General features: G+C 37.4%; 2 protein-coding genes across 4 annotated transcripts; one reads left to right on the top strand and one right to left on the bottom strand.

Annotated features, from left to right (window-relative positions):
* Positions 1 to 137: 137 nt before the first annotated feature.
* LOC127446119 (protein ITPRID2-like) lies at positions 138 to 14,145 on the top strand. Of its 3 annotated transcripts, XM_051706786.1 has the most exons (12): positions 138 to 522; positions 1,049 to 1,205; positions 1,903 to 1,945; positions 5,555 to 5,595; positions 6,244 to 6,297; positions 6,978 to 7,011; positions 7,110 to 7,205; positions 8,233 to 8,441; positions 8,537 to 9,654; positions 12,070 to 12,246; positions 12,831 to 12,915; positions 13,355 to 14,145. In XM_051706786.1, exons 2-12 carry the CDS (start codon positions 1,061 to 1,063, stop codon positions 13,438 to 13,440), a joined length of 2,088 nt encoding a protein of 695 aa, XP_051562746.1. In that variant the 5' UTR covers positions 138 to 522; positions 1,049 to 1,060; the 3' UTR covers positions 13,441 to 14,145. The 3 variants fall into 3 exon arrangements, with proteins under 3 accessions (XP_051562746.1, XP_051562748.1, XP_051562747.1); XM_051706787.1 differs by lacking the exon at positions 12,070 to 12,246 and having other exon boundaries at positions 142 to 522; XM_051706788.1 differs by lacking the exons at positions 12,831 to 12,915; positions 13,355 to 14,145 and having other exon boundaries at positions 140 to 522; positions 11,960 to 12,210.
* LOC127446120 (RISC-loading complex subunit tarbp2-like) lies at positions 13,615 to 21,699 on the bottom strand. The gene is made up of 7 exons (XM_051706789.1): positions 21,477 to 21,699; positions 20,452 to 20,763; positions 19,216 to 19,285; positions 18,969 to 19,086; positions 18,730 to 18,857; positions 18,401 to 18,593; positions 13,615 to 15,472 (listed from the first exon to the last, which is right to left on the bottom strand). Exons 1-7 carry the CDS (start codon positions 21,527 to 21,529, stop codon positions 15,315 to 15,317), a joined length of 1,032 nt encoding a protein of 343 aa, XP_051562749.1. The 5' UTR covers positions 21,530 to 21,699; the 3' UTR covers positions 13,615 to 15,314.
* Between the last annotated feature and the right edge of the window lie 305 nt (positions 21,700 to 22,004).

Here is a 22,004-nt window from a genome sequence, read left to right as displayed (position 1 = left end):
AATACAGTTTGTTTAACAAGTTGTGTAGCCTACAGTTTAGATGACCTTCCTACAAATAAACAGGCTTAAATTAGTTATAATTTGTAACATATCATTTCTAATCTTAATTCTATGTGGAATCATTTAATTTCAGATTACACGTTGTCTACTCAATCATCGAAGCTGTCTACACCGCAAGGTCTACCTACACTATTCGTTGCCACTCACTTGATGTGCAAATGGTGTGTAACAGTCTTTAACAGCGCGGTATGTGGCTACAAAACTGTTCCCATTCTATTCTTCACAGCAACATATCTTCCTCCTACCGCTTCCGTCTGTTAACAGCGCGTCATGACTCTCAACTGTAAGCAGAAAGTTTGCGCTGGCGGCACAACAATCGATCATGTCTCTAAATCTCCAGTGCGTTAGTTTTAGTTCTGTGATGGACATCCTCGAAGACATAACTGTAAGCGGGATGCAGGACACCAGAACGGTGAAGTGTGCCGTTGCCACGAGAATGGAGTGATCTGTACACTTTCTAAGGTATGTAACATGACGCTACCTGGTGCGCAATGGAAATCGTTGTGTTTTGTATTGTTAAGGCATTTTAAGACATTTAAACGAGTTTCACCAATAGCCCACTAGGTTACTATTTTATTAAGTAAAACTTAGAATAATGTAGCAATGGAGGAATTATGGGCAGTTCACAATGGATGTGTTTTTGCGCCCGTCAGCGCTGTTTTTCAATTGTCGTTCTAGGTAAACGCGCTAGACGGACGTTTTTGATCGTTGCGCACAGTCTCGCTGTGTTTTCAGCATTTTGCGCAGAAGCGGCGCTCTTTTTAGACGCGGTGAACATTTAAAACGTGTTTTGAGAGACCTGTGTTCTGTTTGATTCCTTTGCGCAGTAACGCGTTGGGTGTGAACCGCCCTGAACAGAACAGGAGTGTCTTGTTTTTAACAGTTTAAGTTATTTTTAACCTGACACACGGCGTCTTAAAATGGCTATAAGATCTAAAGGCCAATGTTTTGGAGAAATAATAATCTACAAAGCTCTTTCTTATGGCAGGTGAACGCAGTGATGGAGAGTCCTTCGAAGATTGACAGGCGGCAGGCGTGGGCGCTCAGCAGCCGCAAGCTTACGTTAAGAGACGCAGAACACTGCAGCTCGACAGCAGAAGAGCCTCACCGTCATTTCTCCCTCCAAGATGACGTCTTTCTGGATGGTGAGCATCAGGTTAAAGATTAACGTTCAGCTTGTGTCAATAGCTCTATAATATGGAAAGAAGCTGCATATCTGATTTTCTCTTACGCAAGTGAATGCATTAATCTTGCAGAGTGCAAACAGGGACATATTGAATTTTTAGTGGGCACTTTTAAGCTTTCTTAATTTATACAGTGGCTCCAAATAGTATTCAGAGACTTAAATCATGCTTATGACTTGGACTGCTCTGCTTTGGACTGGTTACACTTAATTTGACAACCAGAAAGTGTCCAAAAACATTTTGTCTTAATTTTGAACATATATGTTGGGGGCCATTCTATGTTCATAGTTTATGTCTTGTTACCAACACACACACACACACACACACACACAACATGCAGCAATGATCTTTGTGACAAGATGATGGTATGTTGGCATACTTAAGCATTAAAATAATAGTGAAATGATACTGTAGCTGCTTTGAATCAGGCCACCTCCAAGATCACTGAAATTATAACTGACAGATAAATGACAGTCCACAGACAGTTGGCGGTTACCAGATAAACTAGATTTCCAAAACAGAAGCTCATTTACATCTCTCTCTCTCTCTCTCTCTCTCTCTCTCTCTCACACACACACACACACACACACACACACACACACACACACCCCTATTCTCAGCTAACATCACCATGTGCATCTTCATTTTGTTTCCACAGGATGCTCTGCAGGAAAGATTGAAACCTGGCTTCAAGGTTGTGGGTGAGTGTTTGTGTGTCTGTTTGTGCTTTCTATGTAAAAGACAGACAAGAGGCACATTGTTTGCCAGTTGTAATACAATAAAAGCAAGTAAGTGGAAAACCACAAATGTCAGTTGGCTGGTTGAAGGTCATCAATGTTAAAAAGATATCAGCAATGCCTAAGACGGACCACAAGGACTGCATTTTCTCATAGTATAGCTTCATCTGAAAACTTTCATTGCAAAATCTTTAATTACATTGTTTTGCTCTATTTATAGATTGCATTGAGGAAGATTCTGTTTTCACACTGTCCTTATCGCTCTGCAGGTTCAGGAAATAGCGAAAAAACTAGACTAATTGTTATTGTTCCCCACCATTTAGCTCTGGCAAGTTCTTTCAAGTTTTAGAAAAGACATAAATAAATTAGATGTATTACAAGAAAAAAGATCAGCGCAAATTAGTTTTAATTATTTAAACAATTCATTTTTAACAAATACAGGAGATTAAAAATAGGTTAAAGTCTTGTTTTCTAGCATTGCCTGTGTTGAATAAGCGTAAAAAAGTAATGGAATTATATTCTGCAGTCCTCCTTGAGCACACCCTATTTGTGTTAAATTCCTCGATCACATACCCAACCGTAGTAGACGGATGAAAAACAGTCAACAGAACCTAGGGTTGCATGATATATCGGCAGCCGATATATTACTGGCTGATAACTGGGAAAATTAAAATATTATAAATTGCGCCGATAGTGGAATTCCACCAATTTTTTTGCAGATAATTTGTTATGGTTTATTTGCTTGCAGCTGAGAATATCACAGCGTGCGACTCTTCTCCTTCAGGCAGGGACTCAAGCAGCAGTGCTTGTGCGTAGAGTTGCAAGCCAAGCTTATGTCACTCTATGAGGATTATTTCAACATCTCTGCACCATATTACGTTGTTTTGGGGCTGGTTTTAATCGGGATTATCAGCTGTAAGTAACAACATGCCATTTCCCATATTATATTTTTGTTTCATGAAGCAATAAACAAACAAAAAAACCTAACATTTCTGTATGTTACTAGGGGGAAAACATTTTCGCTTATTACTTGATAAAACATAAACAGAATATGGGAAATAGCATATCTTACAGCAAAGGATCAAGATTAAAACAAGCCCAAACACAATGCCACACAGTGCATAGATCTTGAAATTATCCTTACTGAGTGATGTGAGGTTGCTAAAAACACTAGTTTTGAGGTAATCTAAGGCACTTGTTGTATTTTATGAGTTGAGACATTTCTAATGTTATGATTCGATCTGTATAATGTTTTTACCTATTCAAATTATGTTTATTGTAATCACATTTCAAGTTGCACCTGTTAGAAGTTCATTATTCTCTCTCTGTTAGCGATTACAGTTTTTCTGAATTGCTAAAACACATTTCTTGAAACCTTCACCCATTTTCTCAACTTTAAACACAAAACCAAATCTTCAAACTACATTCACAAAACCCCTGACTCTTCTGGCAAAATCAAACAGTTGCCTCAAAACCATTTCTTCTGTGCTCAAAATCAAAAAATGCTTTCAGATCATACACACAGCAAGTCAATATATAAACACTACAGAGCATTCATTAGACACTACATCAAAAAACGGTGAACACAGCGTCACAACGTTTTTTGTTTTGTTTTTACTGTATACACCAATCAGCCACAACATTAAAACCACCTATCTAATATTGTGTAGGTCCCCCTCATGCCTCCAAAACAGCGCCAACCCGCATCTCAGATTAGCATTCTGAGATGATATTCTTCTCACCGCAGTTGTACAGAGTGGTTATCTGATTTACCAAAGACTTTGTCAGTTCGAACCAGTCTGGCCATTCTCTGTTGACCTCTCTCATCAACAAGGCGTTTCCGTCGGCAGAACTGCCGCTCACTGGATGTTTTTTGTTTTTGGCACCATTCTGATTAAATTCTAGAGACTGTTGTGTGTGAAAATCCCAGGAGATCAGCAGTTACAGAAATACTCAAACCAGCCCATCTGGCGCCATGCCATGGTCCAAATCACTGAGATCACATTTTTTCCCCATTCTGATGGTTGATGTGAACATTAGCTGAAGCTCCTGACCTGTATCTGCATGAGTTTATGCACTGCACTGCTGACACACACGATTGGCTGATTAGATAATCGCATGGATGATTGTTGGCGCCAGAAGGGCTGAGTATTTCTGTAACTGCTGATCTCCTGGGATTTTCACACACAACAGTCCCTAGAATTTACACCGAATGTTGCCAAAAACAAAATACATCCAGTGAGCGGCAGTTCTGTGGACAGAAATGCCTTGTTGATGAGAGAGGTCAACAGCGAATGGCCAGAATATTCAAATTGACAAAGTCTGTGGTAACTTAGATAACCGCTGTGTACAACTGTAGTGAGAAGAATAGAATCTCAGAATGCTATTTTGAGATGCGGGTTGGTGCTGTTTTGGTAGCACGAGGGGGACCTACACATTATTAGGCAGGTGGTTTTAATGTTATGGCTGATCGGTGTATAGTAAGCACATTTTGCAATTACTGTCAATGTATAGTAATCACAACTTACAGTAGTACAGTGAATATATTGTATACTGTAAGTACTGTAATACAGTATTGAATGTCTGTACATTTGAATACTGTAAAAATACAGTAGTCCAACTGTAAAACCCCAAAGAACACTCTAAATGAAAAACACATTACAGTACACACTCAAAAATGTTGTGCAATTGCAAAATAAGTCAATGAGAGATTAATTCTGCCTCAGCATCACGTTTTCACATCATTAGAAACAAGCGTGAACAATTTTGAGTCGTTGTGTGTAAACGATGACAACTGTGTTGAAGTTGTGTTTAACTTTAGCTGCCCATGTTTTCCGTTTTGCAACACAAGTGCAACACAGTGCAAAATGTGTTCTAGTGAGTGAGAATGTGTTTAGAGTTTTGCAAAAAGAGTGACTGATTGGACAAATGGGTTTAGGCCACTGAGTATTTAGTTTAGAGAATGGGGTTTAGTGTTTTATCAGTTCAGAAAAACTGTAATGTAAACACTCATATAAATGGGCACATACAAAGATTACCATAAATAATCATTCACATAAGCATACATCTTTAATATAAGCACATTTCTGGTTCATTTTAAATCCACCAAACCTTAAATAGCAGCAGTTTCCAACCTTTTTAATGACACCTATTAAAAAACGAAACTTAAAAAAAAAAAAATAATAAAAATAAAAATAAGCTATCCCCTTATCCCTTCTGATTTTATTGGTGCATCTCTTTCAGAACCCTCAAGCTCTATGCTTGGCCAAGCCTGCAAAGACAAGCAATATTTCACTTCTTATGGTCTTTGTCTCTTTGACAAGCAGCAGATCATTTAACATTATGTCCGACATTTGTTTTTATAAAGGCTACCAGTACATACTGCTGTGAGATTCCCAAAACGTTCTGCTTGTGCGTGCATTTGTGCACATTTCTATTTTTTATCACAGTATTTTATTGCATGCGTGCAGCTCACCCACGGACCATTGCTGATTCATATGTGATAAAAGTGAATTTTTATTTGCGTTTCCTCTCTGTCTTTCTTACATTCCCAATTGTGTATCTTATCTGTAGGAATGAAGCCAGTCCAGCAAAAACCAGACACTTGACAATAGGTAGGATGAGAAAAATCAGTTTGCATTACTATTCCAGTTTCCTTTTCTAACAGAAAGAGACAGTAATGTTTGGTTTAGAGTATTATGTAAGTTCAAAGCCTGCCCTGCACTACTCAAAGCAGCATACAAATATGGCAGTTTTATCCAGTAAGTAGGCATAGACTGAATCTGCACACCCGTTTCACTTTCTCAGTGCTGATTATTGGGCAAATCTCTACAGAATTCAATGGAATGCATTTAACTCTAAAGGGAATACAAACATTTAAGAGGCTGGGGAGAGGAGCAATGAGTGAGTTATAAAAAATATTAAAAAGAGGGCCCCTGCAAATACTGATAGTGTGACTTTGTTTAAGTCTGGCATCAACTCATAAACTTTATCTAAATGCAACATAGCCTATTTTTTTTTTAAATTATTATTATTATTATTATTATTGTTATTTTTGAGAAGGCAGCTGATCTTGAGGCAAATGTTCCTATCTTTTCTGTGTTATTTTCATGATTTTTACAAGCTTTAAAATGAAAAAAAAATAAATAAATGCAAAAGAAAAAAAGTGTTTAATGGATAGAACAGTTAATGGATCAAATAGTGTTTTGCTATATGTCTTAAACATAAAAAAGTTGTAAAATGTATTCTACTGAACTCCACAGGTGCTTTAAGGACAGGTACCAGCTTTGAGGATGATCTGAGTCTGGGTGCAGAAGGTGAGTAAAACCAGAATTATAGCGACTGCAACTCAGTTACAGCGAGATCAAGGAGATATTGTGGCAAAAGCAGAAAAAGTGTGCAAAACAGGTGACATAAAAAAAATAAAAATAAAAATCAGGCACATACAATGGTAGTGAATGGGGCTAGTCCACAAACATTAAAATACACAGTTTCAAAAGTATAGCCACAAGTGTTAATGTGATTTTAGTGTGATCAGTTTTTTACCTTATCTGTATAAAGTTATATCCAATATTGCAAATTACAATATTACTTGTTGTCATGACGATGTAACACTGATAAACCCTGTAATCTGATAAAGGGCTTAATACCGGTAAATCCCTTTTTATCACAGTAAAATCATGTCAGCATGTGTAATGGCTTATGGCTATACTTTTGAAACTTTGTGTATTTGAATGTTTATGGACTGGCCCCATTCACGTCTACTGTAGGTGCTTTACTGTAACTGGAATTTGTGCTTTATTTTTTTGTAAACTAGAGTCAAAATATTTTTTGTGGTAATCAACATTATGCCACAAATGCTGTCATATGTGCACTAAACTTGAACCCAGAACATTGCTTTAATGTAAAACTCCATGTCTTTGTATTCAGAATGTAAAAAAATGGTGTTCAAAGACTTAAAATGAAAACTTACACCTGCTATTATTTTTTTTAACAGCTTTATATGCTGAGTCAGATGTGCCACAGTTTAGGTAAGAAATACATTGACTTTAAAATGTCTTAGCTCTGTGTTATGCACCAGAGAATCCCTCCTTTCATTATGTTTCATGGAATGTTTGTGTATCAACAGCACACCTCAGCAGAAGCTTAACTTGCCATTGTTCAACATGGGTCACAGCACTGCATCCACTACCCTGTCATCAACTACCAACCGGACTGTTTCCAGGTAAGCACATGTGTAAGGCAAAAGACACTGGACAAAATTATACTAATAGTAAAGGGTGCAACTGACATATCTAAGCTAAGAGTGTGACCGGCACACTATAAGAAGGTGCCCAATTTTGGGCCTGCAAGAAGAAGCACCAGCGACCACTGAGCACTCAAGGTTGATTTGAGCTTATAATAAAGTCAAACTACGAATGGACATGACAAAGATAAACATAAGTTGCAAACACAAAGTGCTTGATCTAATAATAAACGGGCTTTAGCCCATTAGCCAATCTCAGTTCAACACTTATATCTAAAAACAAAATCACATATTCACACAGCGTGGGATGATAAAGCATTTAACTCACATTTGCAAGGTGCTGTCTTTACAGAAGTTTCGGTAGTTGCAAAACACATTATTAATTACAATTGTTTTGTCAGGCCAGCATTGCTACAATTTAAACCTGCCCCTTCCGCTATGTAGGGAGAGTCACAACCGTTGATTGCATGCAGTGTCCAACATTCCACACTTCGTTGTTTCAGTTGAAGAAGTACATTGTTCCGGATACTCGTAGTACTCTTAGTTGCATTTTAGGTTTGAACACACTACTCAAACTACTTACAAAATGGCATAGAATAGTGTAGAAGTATTTGAATCTATTCGCTCAACAATGAGATACTGTAATAGATATATTACAATCAATGTGACTGTTACTGATAGGTAGGCCCACACAGAAACTGCACACTTCGTTCACATTTTCTGTACTGATTGTTGGGAAAAAAATCTGCAGAATTGAGGCATGAATTTCAATATGGTACAATGTGTTAAATAGGCTGAATATAATACACTCTTATTGGTATCTGAATGCATTCTGAAATTTAATAAACAAACAAGCAAGGACGGGGCATGTGTAGAATGTAGCAAATGACATTCAAATTTTGCGGGTGCATATTCCCTGCAGGTCTGCCAGATATGTCTCTCTGAAGTTCTTTCTATTGATACATGTTTTTTTTCCTTTTACCCTTCTTGGCCTCTAACACATTAGTGTGTCTGAGGTTCTCCAGATGCGTGCCGAAGATGCAGAAGACACTCTTTTCCAGCTAGGTTTTGGTTGTGAAGAACCTCAGGTGACAGCCCGCATCCCAGTCCGATTCTTAAACTTTCCATCCCAGCTCAGAGGCATCAACTTTCGCCTATTTCTTGAATCCCAACTCTCCAGGATACGCCAGGAAGACCCCTGCCTTTCATTAGCAAGTAAGAAACAATGTACCAAATATCAAAGGCAATTGCAATACTCCTGCAACTTTACATATGATCTACATATCAACTCATTGTTGGGTTGTTTGCAGGTCGTTTCCGACAAGTAGAGGCATTGACAGCGATGGCCAATGCCTTCTATTCGTTGTACTCTCATGTATCCCGTACACCGCTCCAGAAGCTTGCTCCACCCCAGTTCACCTTCACTTCGCCAATTGTGGAGAGAACCATGTCTCGAACTAGTGTCCGCAGCGAGCCACGTTCCCCTGTTGAAAGGCTTAAAGATACTATCTCCAAAATGTGCTTGTACACTGGATCCCGTGGCTCTGACTCGGTCACTCCAAGCAGTTCACCTCGTAAACGAAACTGTAGTCTCTCAAGTGTAGTTGAGAAAGGTGTGGAGAGTTCAGGGAATGATGATGCTAATAACCAGGGTACAAATCCATGCCTTCAAATGGAAGTAGGTGACTTGGAATCAGACATGGATTGGTATATAAAGGATAAGAAAGATCTTGACGAGACAGGTGAAGCAAAGCCTGAAAGAACTGATTCTGAGAGAGTTACAGAAACGATGTCTGAGCCGACACAGGATTCTAGAGCAATGGAAAGTGTACACAACCTCAGGAATACATTACTAGACTGCACACCTTGCCAGGAGCCAAGAAGTGACATAGTCATGGAATCCAAAGGTCGTACTTCACTTTCTGTTCACTTGAAAAGCTCCAGCATTACCATGGAACCTGTTCCTATTATTACCCATGAAGTCATATGCCCTCAGGTCGTGGAATATGTCAATCAGGCATCTTATCGCTGCCTACAAACAAATAATATGGATGACAAAGACTTACCTTTTGCGCACCAGATGACAAATAAACATTCAATAAGACTGGCTAACTCAATGAATTTACCCATCAAAACCGCAGGATCACCAATCGGTATCACACCACTAGATACCCAGGTTGAAACCCTTGGTAATGCACTTCCTGATAATTGTCCCAGTAATCTTTCATCCAAGCTCACATCCACCACACAAAAGTCATTATGTCAAATCACAATCACTGGGTGGGAGGACGAAACCACCCTCCCTAACAGAGACATACAGGAACTGTGTTCATCCAGCATTCACAGATACTTAAGACCAACAAAGCCACTTAACCTGAGCAAGTTCAGCCAATGCCCTAAACAAGCCAACTCTTTTGAGCTGGAGGAGGTATGTTATCTCTTATCATTTTAAAGCCAGAAACACACTTTATGCAAGTATGCGTTGGCAGAAGCTAGTGCTTTTTGCTTTACTGTGGCTGTAACAAATCTCAATACTCAATGGGGCTATAGAGTTACCTTGCAGTCTGAGCCATTAAACTGGATGTTATTATTAGGGAAAGTTGCTATAAATATATTGACTTTGATTTTAACCATTTTCTTCAAACTGTTGCTCCGCAATGACAGTAGTTGCCTTGAAAGAGAAAACTCACCTTAGAAGCAGACAGTTTAAATGGATGTCCGCTATAGTGCCCCTTGCTGCAATGTTCAGAATACAATGAGCATTTTCGTACAATGCAACAATGCACAAAATGAAGCTTGCGTAGCTAGAAGCGTCTGCATCCATATACTTGCGTAGAGTATTTTTCGGCCTTAATGCATTCTTCCAACACAGTATTGCATCTAAGGAGCAAAAGCATGCCCACACATTAGACCTCACTGACAGTACTATTTTGATTTGCACAAACTGTTCAGATTTTAGTCCACCCCCAAGCTTCCTCTTAAGCAGTCCTCCTCTGCTAAACAAAATGACTCAAATTCAGCATCATACAGATACAGGCTATGTTTGGATTAGCATACCACTCATATTACTTCTGCAGTATGAAGTATACTGTATGTACTTCACAGTAAGTTATACAGTATAGAGAGTTCATACAGCTATTTAAGGGTGAAATTCAAGCACTTTAAGCATTTTCAAGGTACCTTAATCATTTTTTTCAAACACCTCGAAGCTTTAAATATTATCCAATTCTAAATGTTACTTGACAAAAATGCAATAATAAAAAGCATCCTCTGTGATTTCAAACATTGCCCAATCTATAAAAATGAAAGTTTTAAGAATTCCTTAAGAAGACTGGAATCCTTAATATGATTACAACCAAAGTCTTGTATTAACAAACAGATTCGGTTGGAAACACCGGTTATCTATAGGATGTGAATTACCATAGGGGAAAACAAATCCTGGTTACTGTACTGACTTTTCATTTTCCACATGGAAATAAATAAGAAATATCAAATAGATTTAGCTATTTTTATAAAGGCTAAAAGAAGACTGCTTTAAAAATAATACAAGCTATTCAGTGACAAGATATGAGATGCATGTGGAATCTCACCTCTGACATGCACATCTGCAGCAGAAATATATTTAGTATAATCAGAATGTTTCCCCCCCACACCATTTTAAGACATGACTGCAGTTATCAAACTGATTTGAAGAATATTATGCTATTATGAATAATTTGAGTGATTTCAGCTGTTCTGACAGATACATGTAAAGAATAAATCTCTACACTCAGGCTGGGGCACACATTCAACAAGGCCTTTGAACAAGTAACACTGCTTTTCAAATAGGGTTTCTGCAAGTTTAAAATAAAGTTTTCCACTTAAGTTCATAGAAGAATAATATTCATCATACATTTTTATTTGTGTTAATCATATTAAAATTGGTAAATGTACCAACATATCAATACATAGCTGATGAATAAACAACAATACTGTATTTACCTACAAATTATACTAAATTAATGTAAAATGTCATGCAGGGATGTCTGCGATAACTTAAGAGATTTCATAAGCAAACTGTAATAATATATTACTGTAATATAAAATGATGATTATTGAATATGTTAATTTCATTGTCGTACAACCAATATTTCTGTCGTAATTTCATTTCATTCACACAGCATTGTTCCTATTAAACCCCCTCAGCCTTTTCTAACGGTAAACTGAAGACATTTGTATTTTTTGCTGTTTTTTATAATGTGGTGAAATGCCATCTCCTCCTCTTCTGCGCCTCAGTGTCACATTATTACAAGAATGTTTTGAATTACATTAAAATAAAGTGATGTCGAAGCACTTTGCGTTCTTAACGCACGTTATAAGAAAAACACACCTGCATTAATAGCAAATCAAACTCTGAGTCAGAACACTCCCAAGACGGGTGGGTCATTCGTGAGCCGCTGAGAACTGAAAACAGTGGCTGTGCTTAGACCATGTTAATCCAAACTTTAAGTACTGTACATTTATTTAATAAAATTGCAGCCTTTTGGAGGGGTTTGATAAATCGCACTGGGCCATATCGCAATTTCGATCTTATTTTGATTAATTCAGCCCTAGATTTAACATATTTATCACATACATTGTCTTTCTGTCCTACTTAAGTATTAATGCGATACTACTTATTGTATTATTGATTGTAAATATTCCAAAGTAAATTCAAGTTTTAACAAAATCTTTGTCTCATCTTATACCTTCAGATTGGCTTAGTGACAACATCCACTGACGTCTTTTTTTTTTCTTTGCACACTTCCCTTGTTGTTGATCGCTCCTCCGCATAGTGATATTTTATGTCTCCTCTTCCATCCAGCTGTCATTGAAATGGCACTCCTGCATGTTGATGGAAGCAAGAGATGCAAGAATAATTTCTTTGGCGCCAATCTACCACAGTGGAGACGTGCAGAACTTCAGTGTGTGTGCGACATCAAAACAAGATTCGGAGTGGCCCACTTGCTTTCGCTTACGAGACATCACAAACATAACAATTGTATAATATCTATTTCAAATTCGAATTTTTTTTTATCTTTTATAACTGTCAACAACCTAAGGAAAAATGTATTATTTTCAAGTAACATGCTTGAATTTTCAGTATATTTCAAACCTTGAAAACCTAACTAGGAAAATAAAGCATTTTTTACAACTTTCAAGCCTGTACGAACCCTGAGTATATATAGTATACAGTTTCCACAATATGCATTATATAAAGAGCACACTACATGGGACACTGCAGTCCATAATGCAACGTAATCAACTTAACCCTTAATTTCCAGTGTAAAGAATGAGCCCGAAACAATATCAACTGCAATCTCTCTCAACTCATTATTTGACCGGATTGCCAGAAATGATTCACGACCAACTGACAATGCAACTGGCAATATTAAACCTGCAACGTGACTAGGTCTTGTGCAACAATGTAGCATGTTACTTTTTGGTCATTGCCCACTCAAAAGGTCTACTCAGAATTTGTTGGCAATGCTAACTAGATGCCACTGAATTAAACATGCCACATAATAAGGTTGTGTACAACACTGTAGCATATTACTTTGTCATTACTTTTGGGTTTCAATTCAGGTGCACAGTGCAGAAGAAGAGGAAGCCATTTCATCAGAACTCTGCTCCACAGTCTCATTGTCTGTTTCAACACAGCAACACAAATGTGAGTAACATGAGAAGTCTTTACAAACAGGATTAGACTTTATGAGGCAAATTCCAGGCCCTAATTTGACTAGTTATTATACAGAAGTCAGTCAAACATTATTTTAAATGAACATTATTCAACCATGTCTGACAGTTTAAACATGCAGAAGCTGATAATCACCCAAACAGTAACAAACTCATCCTTACAAGTTCACATGTGTTAACGTGGTGAGAGAGGGAGGTGTTTTGCGGAACTGCTAAGTATACTCCCACAGTAAAACATCAGAATTGAGGGCAGCTGATCTTGTCTGCTTTATCACTAAAGCAACCATACAGGAAGCAACTAGAAAATCTGCATACCAACAGTTTTTGCTCTAAGGAACGCTAAAAACAGAAATGCGGGTCTCGTAACTCATCAAACTCATGTTCCTTATACATTTATCATTTTTCTTTATCAGCTTCCCCCTTGCGAGGTGACAGCTTTCAATCAGACAGCAGTGGATATGCTGAGGAGGATGTGCAGCATTTCCCCCTCCATCACTGAGAAAACTTGACAACAAAAGTAAAACCAGTGAAGATGCATCAGTTTTTTTCATGCTCATTAGGTCTAAAACTAAGTGGTCGAAACTAAGTGATTACACTATGTTGAAAAGACAAAGACTTTATTTCAGCTTTAGTCTTTATGTTCTGGGGACTTTTAAAATCTGTGTTTTTATAGTATTGAGAAAAAAAAAAAGAAAAAAAAAAAAGTTAATAGTCTTGATAAGAAGTTTCACTGTTTCCAGCAGATGGTGACATACCACAAGCTCCCAATGTTAACCAAAGTTAACATGAAACCATGTGTAAATCAACAAGAAATAAATGTAGGGCAGGACTTGATTTTATCCATCAGGAATTTGGATTGTGAAAAGTTGTCTCTATGACAGAGGGTTGGGGGGGGGGGCTTGAAAAATAGGTGAGATTGGTGACGTCAGGTGAAAAGTCATTTCAGAATTATTACATTATGATGAAAGATTACAAAGACAAAAATGTATTTATTTGGAAAAACATCCTAAGAATGTGTATTAAGAAAGTATATAGGGTCAGTTTTGATTTCATGTTGACTTTAAAGTGTAAACCAACAGCTGTACCTCTTGTGTGATAAATATTGTGAACGTCTGGCTTTCAAAGCACTTTTCAGTCTTATTCTTCAGAAAAAATTAACAGCAGTAGAGATTGCCTTTATATGTTAATAAATAATTAATTTGAATTTGGTGTAGTAATTGTCAGTGATCTATGGATGACCCCAAAACTGGGGAATTACTAAAATTCCAATATACAGATTTCGTCCTAAAGATTAACACCCTTTTGCTGATCTAAAATGCTGCTGTCATTGAAGATAATGTTCTGTAAATTGCAATGACAGTATTTGCTAAACAGTATACTCAATACTTTGCGAATATTAAAAAGTTTATTGTTGTAGATAAAATACCTAACACTATAATGCACAAATTTGCTACAAATGACATCTGTAGTCACATATTATTATTATATTGCTGTTGGTCTTATATACTGTAGATGTAGAAAAAAAAACATTATAGCAAGTTTAATTTGGTCATTCCTACTTCTCAAATGAATTGTGATGAAGCCTGGGAGGATAGAAGCACTTTAACAAAGGTAGATATTGACACTAATTGTCTGCCTCACATTAAAAAGGACATTATAGTTTTAATGACTGAGAAATTAGACTTATTCATTTTAAAAGGGTGAATCAATGTTAAGGAATAACATCCATCATTAAAATACAAATAAAAACTTATGACAAAGTTCAAATATGTAATAAAAACAAAATAAAAATCACTTTTTTGGTCACACGCACATCAACTGTTGTGGGTTCAATTCATAAATTCCACAGAGCAGAGTTTCTATAAGATGGCACAATTTAAAATGAAATAAAATAAAATAAAGCTAAATAGATTTAAAAAGGAAAAAATTAAAGACGGCAAAGTTCTGGACAAATGGTTAGATAGCGGAGTTATTTGTGTTGAAATAAAATAATTGCAAATAAAAAAAAAAAAAAAACACAAAACATTTGCTATTTTACCTCATGGGACACTTGTGAACGTTATAACCTTTAGTTTCAAATCATTAGTGTTCCCAGCCTTTCTTTGGAGGTGGTGGGGAAAGAGAAAGAGGTTACACTTTGGACCCTTTTGGTGTGATATTCATGGAGAAAATTATAAAGGCAACCAGTTCCACCTCCAAATAGGTTCACAATTTGTAGCTGTGAGGTCTACAACACAGGTGCCGAGAAGACCAACCAATCAGCCCTCAATACACAGAACGGGCAGAAGAGGTAAGCTTAAAATCCATCAGTTTTTCTGATGTTGCCATGGAGAGCAAATGGGGAAAAAGTTACAGGTGACGTGGTACAATGCCTTACTTTCCCCCTGCCATGATCTTGAGGTACTGGAGGGCATTGTGTGCAGCGCTGGCACGGGCTGCATCCAAGGTGGAGGCAAATCCGTGGCAGACAGTTATGGGTTGTGTGGACACCTCTACCAGACACTGATACAGGCCTCTCAAACTGCGCTCCTCTGGACATCAAGAAATGTACACACAAAAACAAATATTAAAATACAAATGCATGCATGTGACAACATCATCCCTAGAGGTTTATATGCAAGCAAAATCATAGTCTTAAAACACATCAGTTAAATCCACCAAAAAAAGCCAAAATGCGTTTTATGAAACCTGCATTTTGTTCCAATCATTGCGCTGCTACCCTTTTTTTTTTTTTACTTATCCGTATGCAATCCCACGTCCACTTACGTGGACATTGTATTTTGGCTTCGCTATACGCAATGCATAATTTAAATTCATTTAAACCGACTGATCTCAGGTCTGAAGACTCTGGGATGTCAGTAAAGGGATATGCTTTCAACGTACGGAGTCATGTGACATAACAACATGGCGCTGATCACAGCGGAGTTTGTCTTTGGGAGAAACGCCAACAAAACCACATCTTGTACAAAACTTAATTACGCAATTAGAGCAATTTATTGCGAAACGCCACGCTACTAAACACAATGTACACTAATTTTTTCCTAAGAAATACTATATTTACTCTGCATTATCACATTGAGAATCAATGGGTTCATCCAAAAGCTGAAAAATGTTGCTCGCAGAGGCTTTATATGGAGTTAGTATGAAAATAAGATACATTTTGAACTGTTCCGAGACCAGTACAGACAGTCAGCACACTGGAGATTAAGTCATTCACTAAATAAGGAGCAAGGGAGCATCAAATAGCTTTCATATGCAGCTACAGTTGAAGTCAGAAGTCTACATACACCTTATCCAAAGACATTTAAACTCACAATTCCTGACATTTAATCGTAGAAAATATTCCCTGTCTTAGGTCAGTTAGGATCACTACTTTATTTTAAGAATGTGAAATGTCAGAATTATAGTAGAGAGAATTATTTATTTCAGCTTTTATTTCTTTCATCACATTCCCAGTGGGTCAGAAGTTTACATACACTTTGTTAGTTTTTGGTAGCATTGCCTTTATATTGTTTAACTTGGGTCAAACATTTAGGGTAGCCTTCCACAAGCTTCTCACAATAAGTTGCTGGAATTTTGGCCCATTCCTCCAGACAGAACTGGTGTAACTGAGTCAGGTTTGTGGGCCTTGCTTGCACTTTTTCAGTTCTGCCCACAAAAGGTTCTATCGTTTTCTATTGTACAACTCTGGAGGTATGCTTGGGGTCATTGTCCATTTGAAAGACCCATTTGCGACTGAGCTTTTACTTCCTGGCTGATGTCTTGAGATGTTGCTTCAATATATCCATATAATTTTCCTTCCTTATAATGCCATCCATTTTGTGAAGTGCACCAGTCCCTCCTGCATCAAAGCACCCCCACAACATGATGCTGCCTAGGATAGGATTTGTTTTACTGTGGATATAGATACTTGTCTACCTGCTTCCTCCAGCATCTTCACAAGGTCCTTTGCTGTTGTTCTGGTATTGATTTGCACTTTTCGCACCAAACTACGTTCATCTCTAGGATACAGAATGCATCTCCTTCCTGAGTGGTATGATGGCTGCGTGGTCCCATGGTGTTTATACTTGCGTACTATTGTTTGTACAGATGAACGTGGTACCTTCAGGCGTTTGAAAATTTCTCCCAAGGATGAACCAGACTTGTGGAAGTCCACAATTTTTTTTTTCTGAAGTCTTGGCTGATTTCTTTTGATTTTCCCATTATATCAAGCAAAGATGCACTGAGTTTGAAGGTAGGCCTTAAAATACATCCACAGGTACACCTCTAATTCAGTACACCTCCTATCAGAAGCTAATTGGCTTGACATCATTTTCTGGAATTTTCCAAGCTGCTTAAAGGTTAACTTAGTGTATGTAAACTTCTGACCCACTGGTATTGTGATATAGTCAATTAAAAATGAAACAATCTCTCAGTAAAGAATTGTTGGAAAAAATGTTCGTGTCATGCACAAAGTAGATGTCCTAAATGACTTGCCAAAACTATAGTTTGATAATATTAAATCTGTGGTTAAATAAATGAGTTTTAATGACTTCAACCTAAGTGTATGTAAACTTCTGACTTCAAATGTAAGTGCATTCACTTCTAAAATCCAACCAAAAGTTCAGTTTAAGGCTGCATATTTGTTTGGCAGACATGGGGCAATGGTAATCAGTGCACAGATTCAAAATGTATTTTGTTTAATTTTATTTTAACTTTGTGGCAGTGATTAGATGATGCTGGCCATTAATTTGAATCAGAAATAATTATGCTGATTTCTGATGTTATGTCTGTAAAGTTACAAATCAAAAATGGAAAATGCACACAGCAGTCACGCTCATGTCTCAGGAGGTTAAGAATGTGTTTTGTCTAAATGGTCCCTATGAATGCTCCAATATCTGTATATTTTAAGGGATACAATTACTGATTTCTTGTATCAATCATTTCAGATTTTATCCAGAGCTTTGTCATTAGATGTAATATGCAAACTCTCTGTTCACTATCACTGTTAATGGAAGGTACCATAGCTGTTGTAAAAAAGCACAACAAATATTCATTTTAAAAATGAGCATTTGTAAAGACCTTAACTTGATAAGTGTGTACACATATTAATATAAATTCAGCAGAGCGACAACAGTAAAAATTTGCACCCTGGCAAATGATGTTGCGGCTCTAGATGTGCTATAGGTTTTTAAATCTAACGTGTTTTCGACTGCCTGCAGTTGGTAATCAATGTCTATGAAATCTAATATGTTTGCAGTTATAGTTTTTACAAATTACATCACAGTGAGCTGTTTAAGGGCCCATTCATGTGTGTTCTGTTAAAAACCATTGGCTGATGTTCCCTACAGGATATTTCATTACTGGATTGTATTTGTTGTTTATTTACATGAGGAGAGTATTTAGTAGAATCGATGCGTCTCTTCACTACTTGATGTAGCTTGCAAATTATTAAAGGGTTTTTTTAGGTCATGTCTCACCTATGTCCAGGTAGTTGATGTCAAAGTGCTGCTCCTCAGAGAGTTCGTGAAGGAGAGAACAGAAATTGGAGTTGGGCTGGCCCAAAGGATGACAACGCAACTGCAGGATTTTCTCCCCGGCCGAGTTCCGCAGAGAGTCCCAGGTGCAGCCAAGACCTTTAGATTTGCCTGCCTCTAGTCTGCCACCCATGTGCTATTAGGAAGGGTTGTCATTACAATATTTAAAAAAAAAAAAAAAAAAACATTTTTAACCAGGCAACTTCTCAAAACTTTAAAAGTTCTATAGTAGGCACAGCAAAATTCCCGTTAGAAATTAGTGCCCGTCTTACCATACTAAAGGTATCATCTTCTGCTTCGGCCTCATGGCTGCTACACATGTCCACTGGTACATCATGGATACGAGAGAACATCTTTGCTGCTGCATTTCTCTTAGCAAGCTTTTTAGATGTACCACTACCTATAAAATAAAGCAGCAGCAGCAAAAAAAAAAAAGGTATTTAGTCTCTCTCAATGGACTGCATATTTAAAATATGAACACAGCAATAATTTTGATGTTCACAAGATTGACCTATTTCAACAAATCTCTCCACTCTGCAGGTCATTGTGAACTCTTTGCGGTGTGCAGGCCCAGATTCTTGAGTGACTGTGTACTCGGGTAAACGCCAGCCTTTCTGCACTACTAGTTCCTGTGGGATTTAAAACCAAAGTTGGCATTTTCATTTTTCCAGGTATAAAATTTGCCATGAGCTTCAAAGCTACATCAAAAGAAGCACTTGTGTTTTGTCAAAAACTAAACCAATCAAGCTATTTCTCACCTGCAAAGCTCCAACTGGATTGCACTCGGCTTGCTGTGTGGAACTAGATGATTTTATCTCTGACTGGGAACTAAATCACATGAAAAAAATAAAACAAACACCTCTGTTCTTGCTTCTATTTTGAGTCTCCCAACATCTTCCAAAATTCCTACTGTATACGTCATCTGATGCATTCTAATTAGACAATTTTTAAAGAAATATTCCAGGTTCAATATAAGTTAAGCTCAATCAACAGCATTTGTGGCATAATGTTGATTACCACAAAAATTAACTTCGACTCTTCCCTTCTTTTCTTTAAAAAAAAAAAAGCAAATCGTGGTTTAAGTGAGGCACTTACAATTTTTGGAGGGTTTAAAGACAGAAATGTGAAGCTTATAATTTTAGAAAAGCACTTACATTAATTCTTTTGTTAAAACTGTGTGTTATTTGAGCTGTAAAGATGTTTAAAAAATACTTTTTGCAGGATTACAGTGTCTTATGGCGTTACGTCATCATGGCATCGGAGTTGTAAAATTGGATAAAACTTTACAAAGAAAAGGTTACTAAGCGACTTTATCATACTAAAGTCATGCTTACCCTTATTGATTGAGCTTAACTTGTATTGAACCTGGAATATTCCTTTAAGAGTACATTTAAAGGTGTTAAAGGGATAGTTCACCCCCAAAAAATGCTAACATTTATTCACCCGTATGATGCTCCAAAACCCGTATGATGTTCTTTCTTTCATGGAACACAAAAGGAGATCTGTTAGGCAAAATGTTAGTCTCATTCACCATTAACCTTTATTCCATTTTTTTTTTTTTTTTTTACATACAATGTAAGTAAATGGTGGCTGAGACCATCAGTCCCTAATATTCTGCCTAACATCTCATTTTGTGTTCCACGGAACAATGAAAATCATATAGGGTTGGAACAACATAAAGGTGTGTAAATAACAGACTTTAAACTGTTCCTTTAAATGTTGTGCCAACTGACTTGTCTTGGAATATTACTGACGCCTAGTGGCATAGATGCAGGATTGCACAAAAGCAAAAGTTTCCAGTCTCTGATGGGTAGAAACGCGCTGCTTGCAGTCAACCATGATTAATTTATTTCATGAACAAAAATGTCCAATAAAAGGTAGGTTACAGAAATAAAGTGAGTTGCACTTGGCAGCTATGTGATTATAATAAGGAAAAAATTACTGAATGCACCTTTAAGAACTGTTTGTTCAAATTAAGCACTATTGTTTCTTACCATTCTGCCTCAGTATCAAACCCAGTAAACCCCTCCCTTTCTATCCCATTTCCTCCAATCCCTTCCAGCATTCCTCCTTTGAGCATTTTGAGGGTGGCCTCTGCGGCTTTGTGCTTGGCAGCTTTCTTACTGGGGCCCTGGCCGGTGCAGCTGATGTCTCCCACAGATACACGAAATGTGAAGTTAGGCTGGTGGGCTTGACCCTCGGCCTTCAGCAGGTCGTACACTGGGGTTTTGCCTATCCGCGTTCCATATTCCTGCAGCAGACTGATGGGCGTCTTCCCAGGGTTCACAGCCAGCATTTGCTCAATACTGTGGAAAGAAACACAAAGATGAGGAGAGGGATTAAAAAAAAATGTTCTCCCTTTTCTCCCCAATCTGGAATGCCCAATGCGCTCTAAGTCCTCATGGTGGCATAGTGACTCACTTCAATCCGGGTGGCGGAGGACGAATATCAGTTCCGCTCATCTTTTTTTCCATATATTTAAAAGTGAAACGTGACTGATCGTTCTTACTAATATATTTTGTGTTCCACGGAAGAAATTAAGTCATACAGGTTTGGAACAACACAAAGGTGAGTAAATGATGAACGAATTTTCATTTTCTTGTGAACTGTTCATTTAACAAAGTATCAAATTGTTGTGCCATGGCACTGAATGCTTACCATATTCATGTACTATAGTATTTACACGGTACTCAAAAGTACTTGGATACCATAATAATACCATGATGGTACAATTGTACGGTGTTAAAAAGGGGAAACAAAGCAGTCCATGTTACTTTAATGCACTTTTTTTTTTTGTTAGTGTAGGGCAGACAGGATCGCAAGCACTGATGGTGCCCAAAATGCTATCTAGGTAGGTAGCTCACTAGGCACTGACACACAGAAAATGTCATAAATGGTCAGTCGTTTATCTTCTGTTACCAAACGTATTTTAAATGGCAAATTACTAAAAAACAATAATAACTGTAAAAAGTATGTGTTCGGATCTAGCATATTAACGACCTAACATGTCCATACTTACCTGGTAAACCCAGCATTTCTCTTGCCGTTATCCGGGCTTTTCTCGTCATTCATCCCCCAATAACAAATCGAGAACTGACTTGTTTCTGACAGCAGAAACGCTACTAGGTGACTGTAACCCCTCTGATGTTACTCATATGTTTCCGTGCGGGTAAGCCTGCAGAACGAAGAGACGGAAAGCCCCTCTCTTACCGTCCCGCATCACACTACACAAGCCAAGGCGCTTTTTCACAGTCTGTGATGACGCGTTTCCGCCTTATTTAGCAGCGTAAATTTAACAAACTGTTTTATATGATAATTATTATTATTTTTTTTTAATATTGAGTGTAAGTTTATAACATTATTATTTGTGTTATATTACCCTGGAATTAAAAAAAAAAAAAAAAAAAAAAATTACTACAGCTGCCGAGAGAGTGACAGGAAATTTGGCATCTTCTCAAATCTGACTTAATCCACCGCTCTCTATTTTTTTTTTATTATTATTTTTTTTTTTTTTTTTATGGAAAGTCATTCAAATGTAATAGTGGAC

Source organism: Myxocyprinus asiaticus, chromosome 9 (assembly GCF_019703515.2).
Source record: "Myxocyprinus asiaticus isolate MX2 ecotype Aquarium Trade chromosome 9, UBuf_Myxa_2, whole genome shotgun sequence".
Taxonomy (NCBI): domain Eukaryota; kingdom Metazoa; phylum Chordata; class Actinopteri; order Cypriniformes; family Catostomidae; genus Myxocyprinus; species Myxocyprinus asiaticus.
This window is presented reverse-complemented; position numbering and strand designations above follow the sequence as displayed.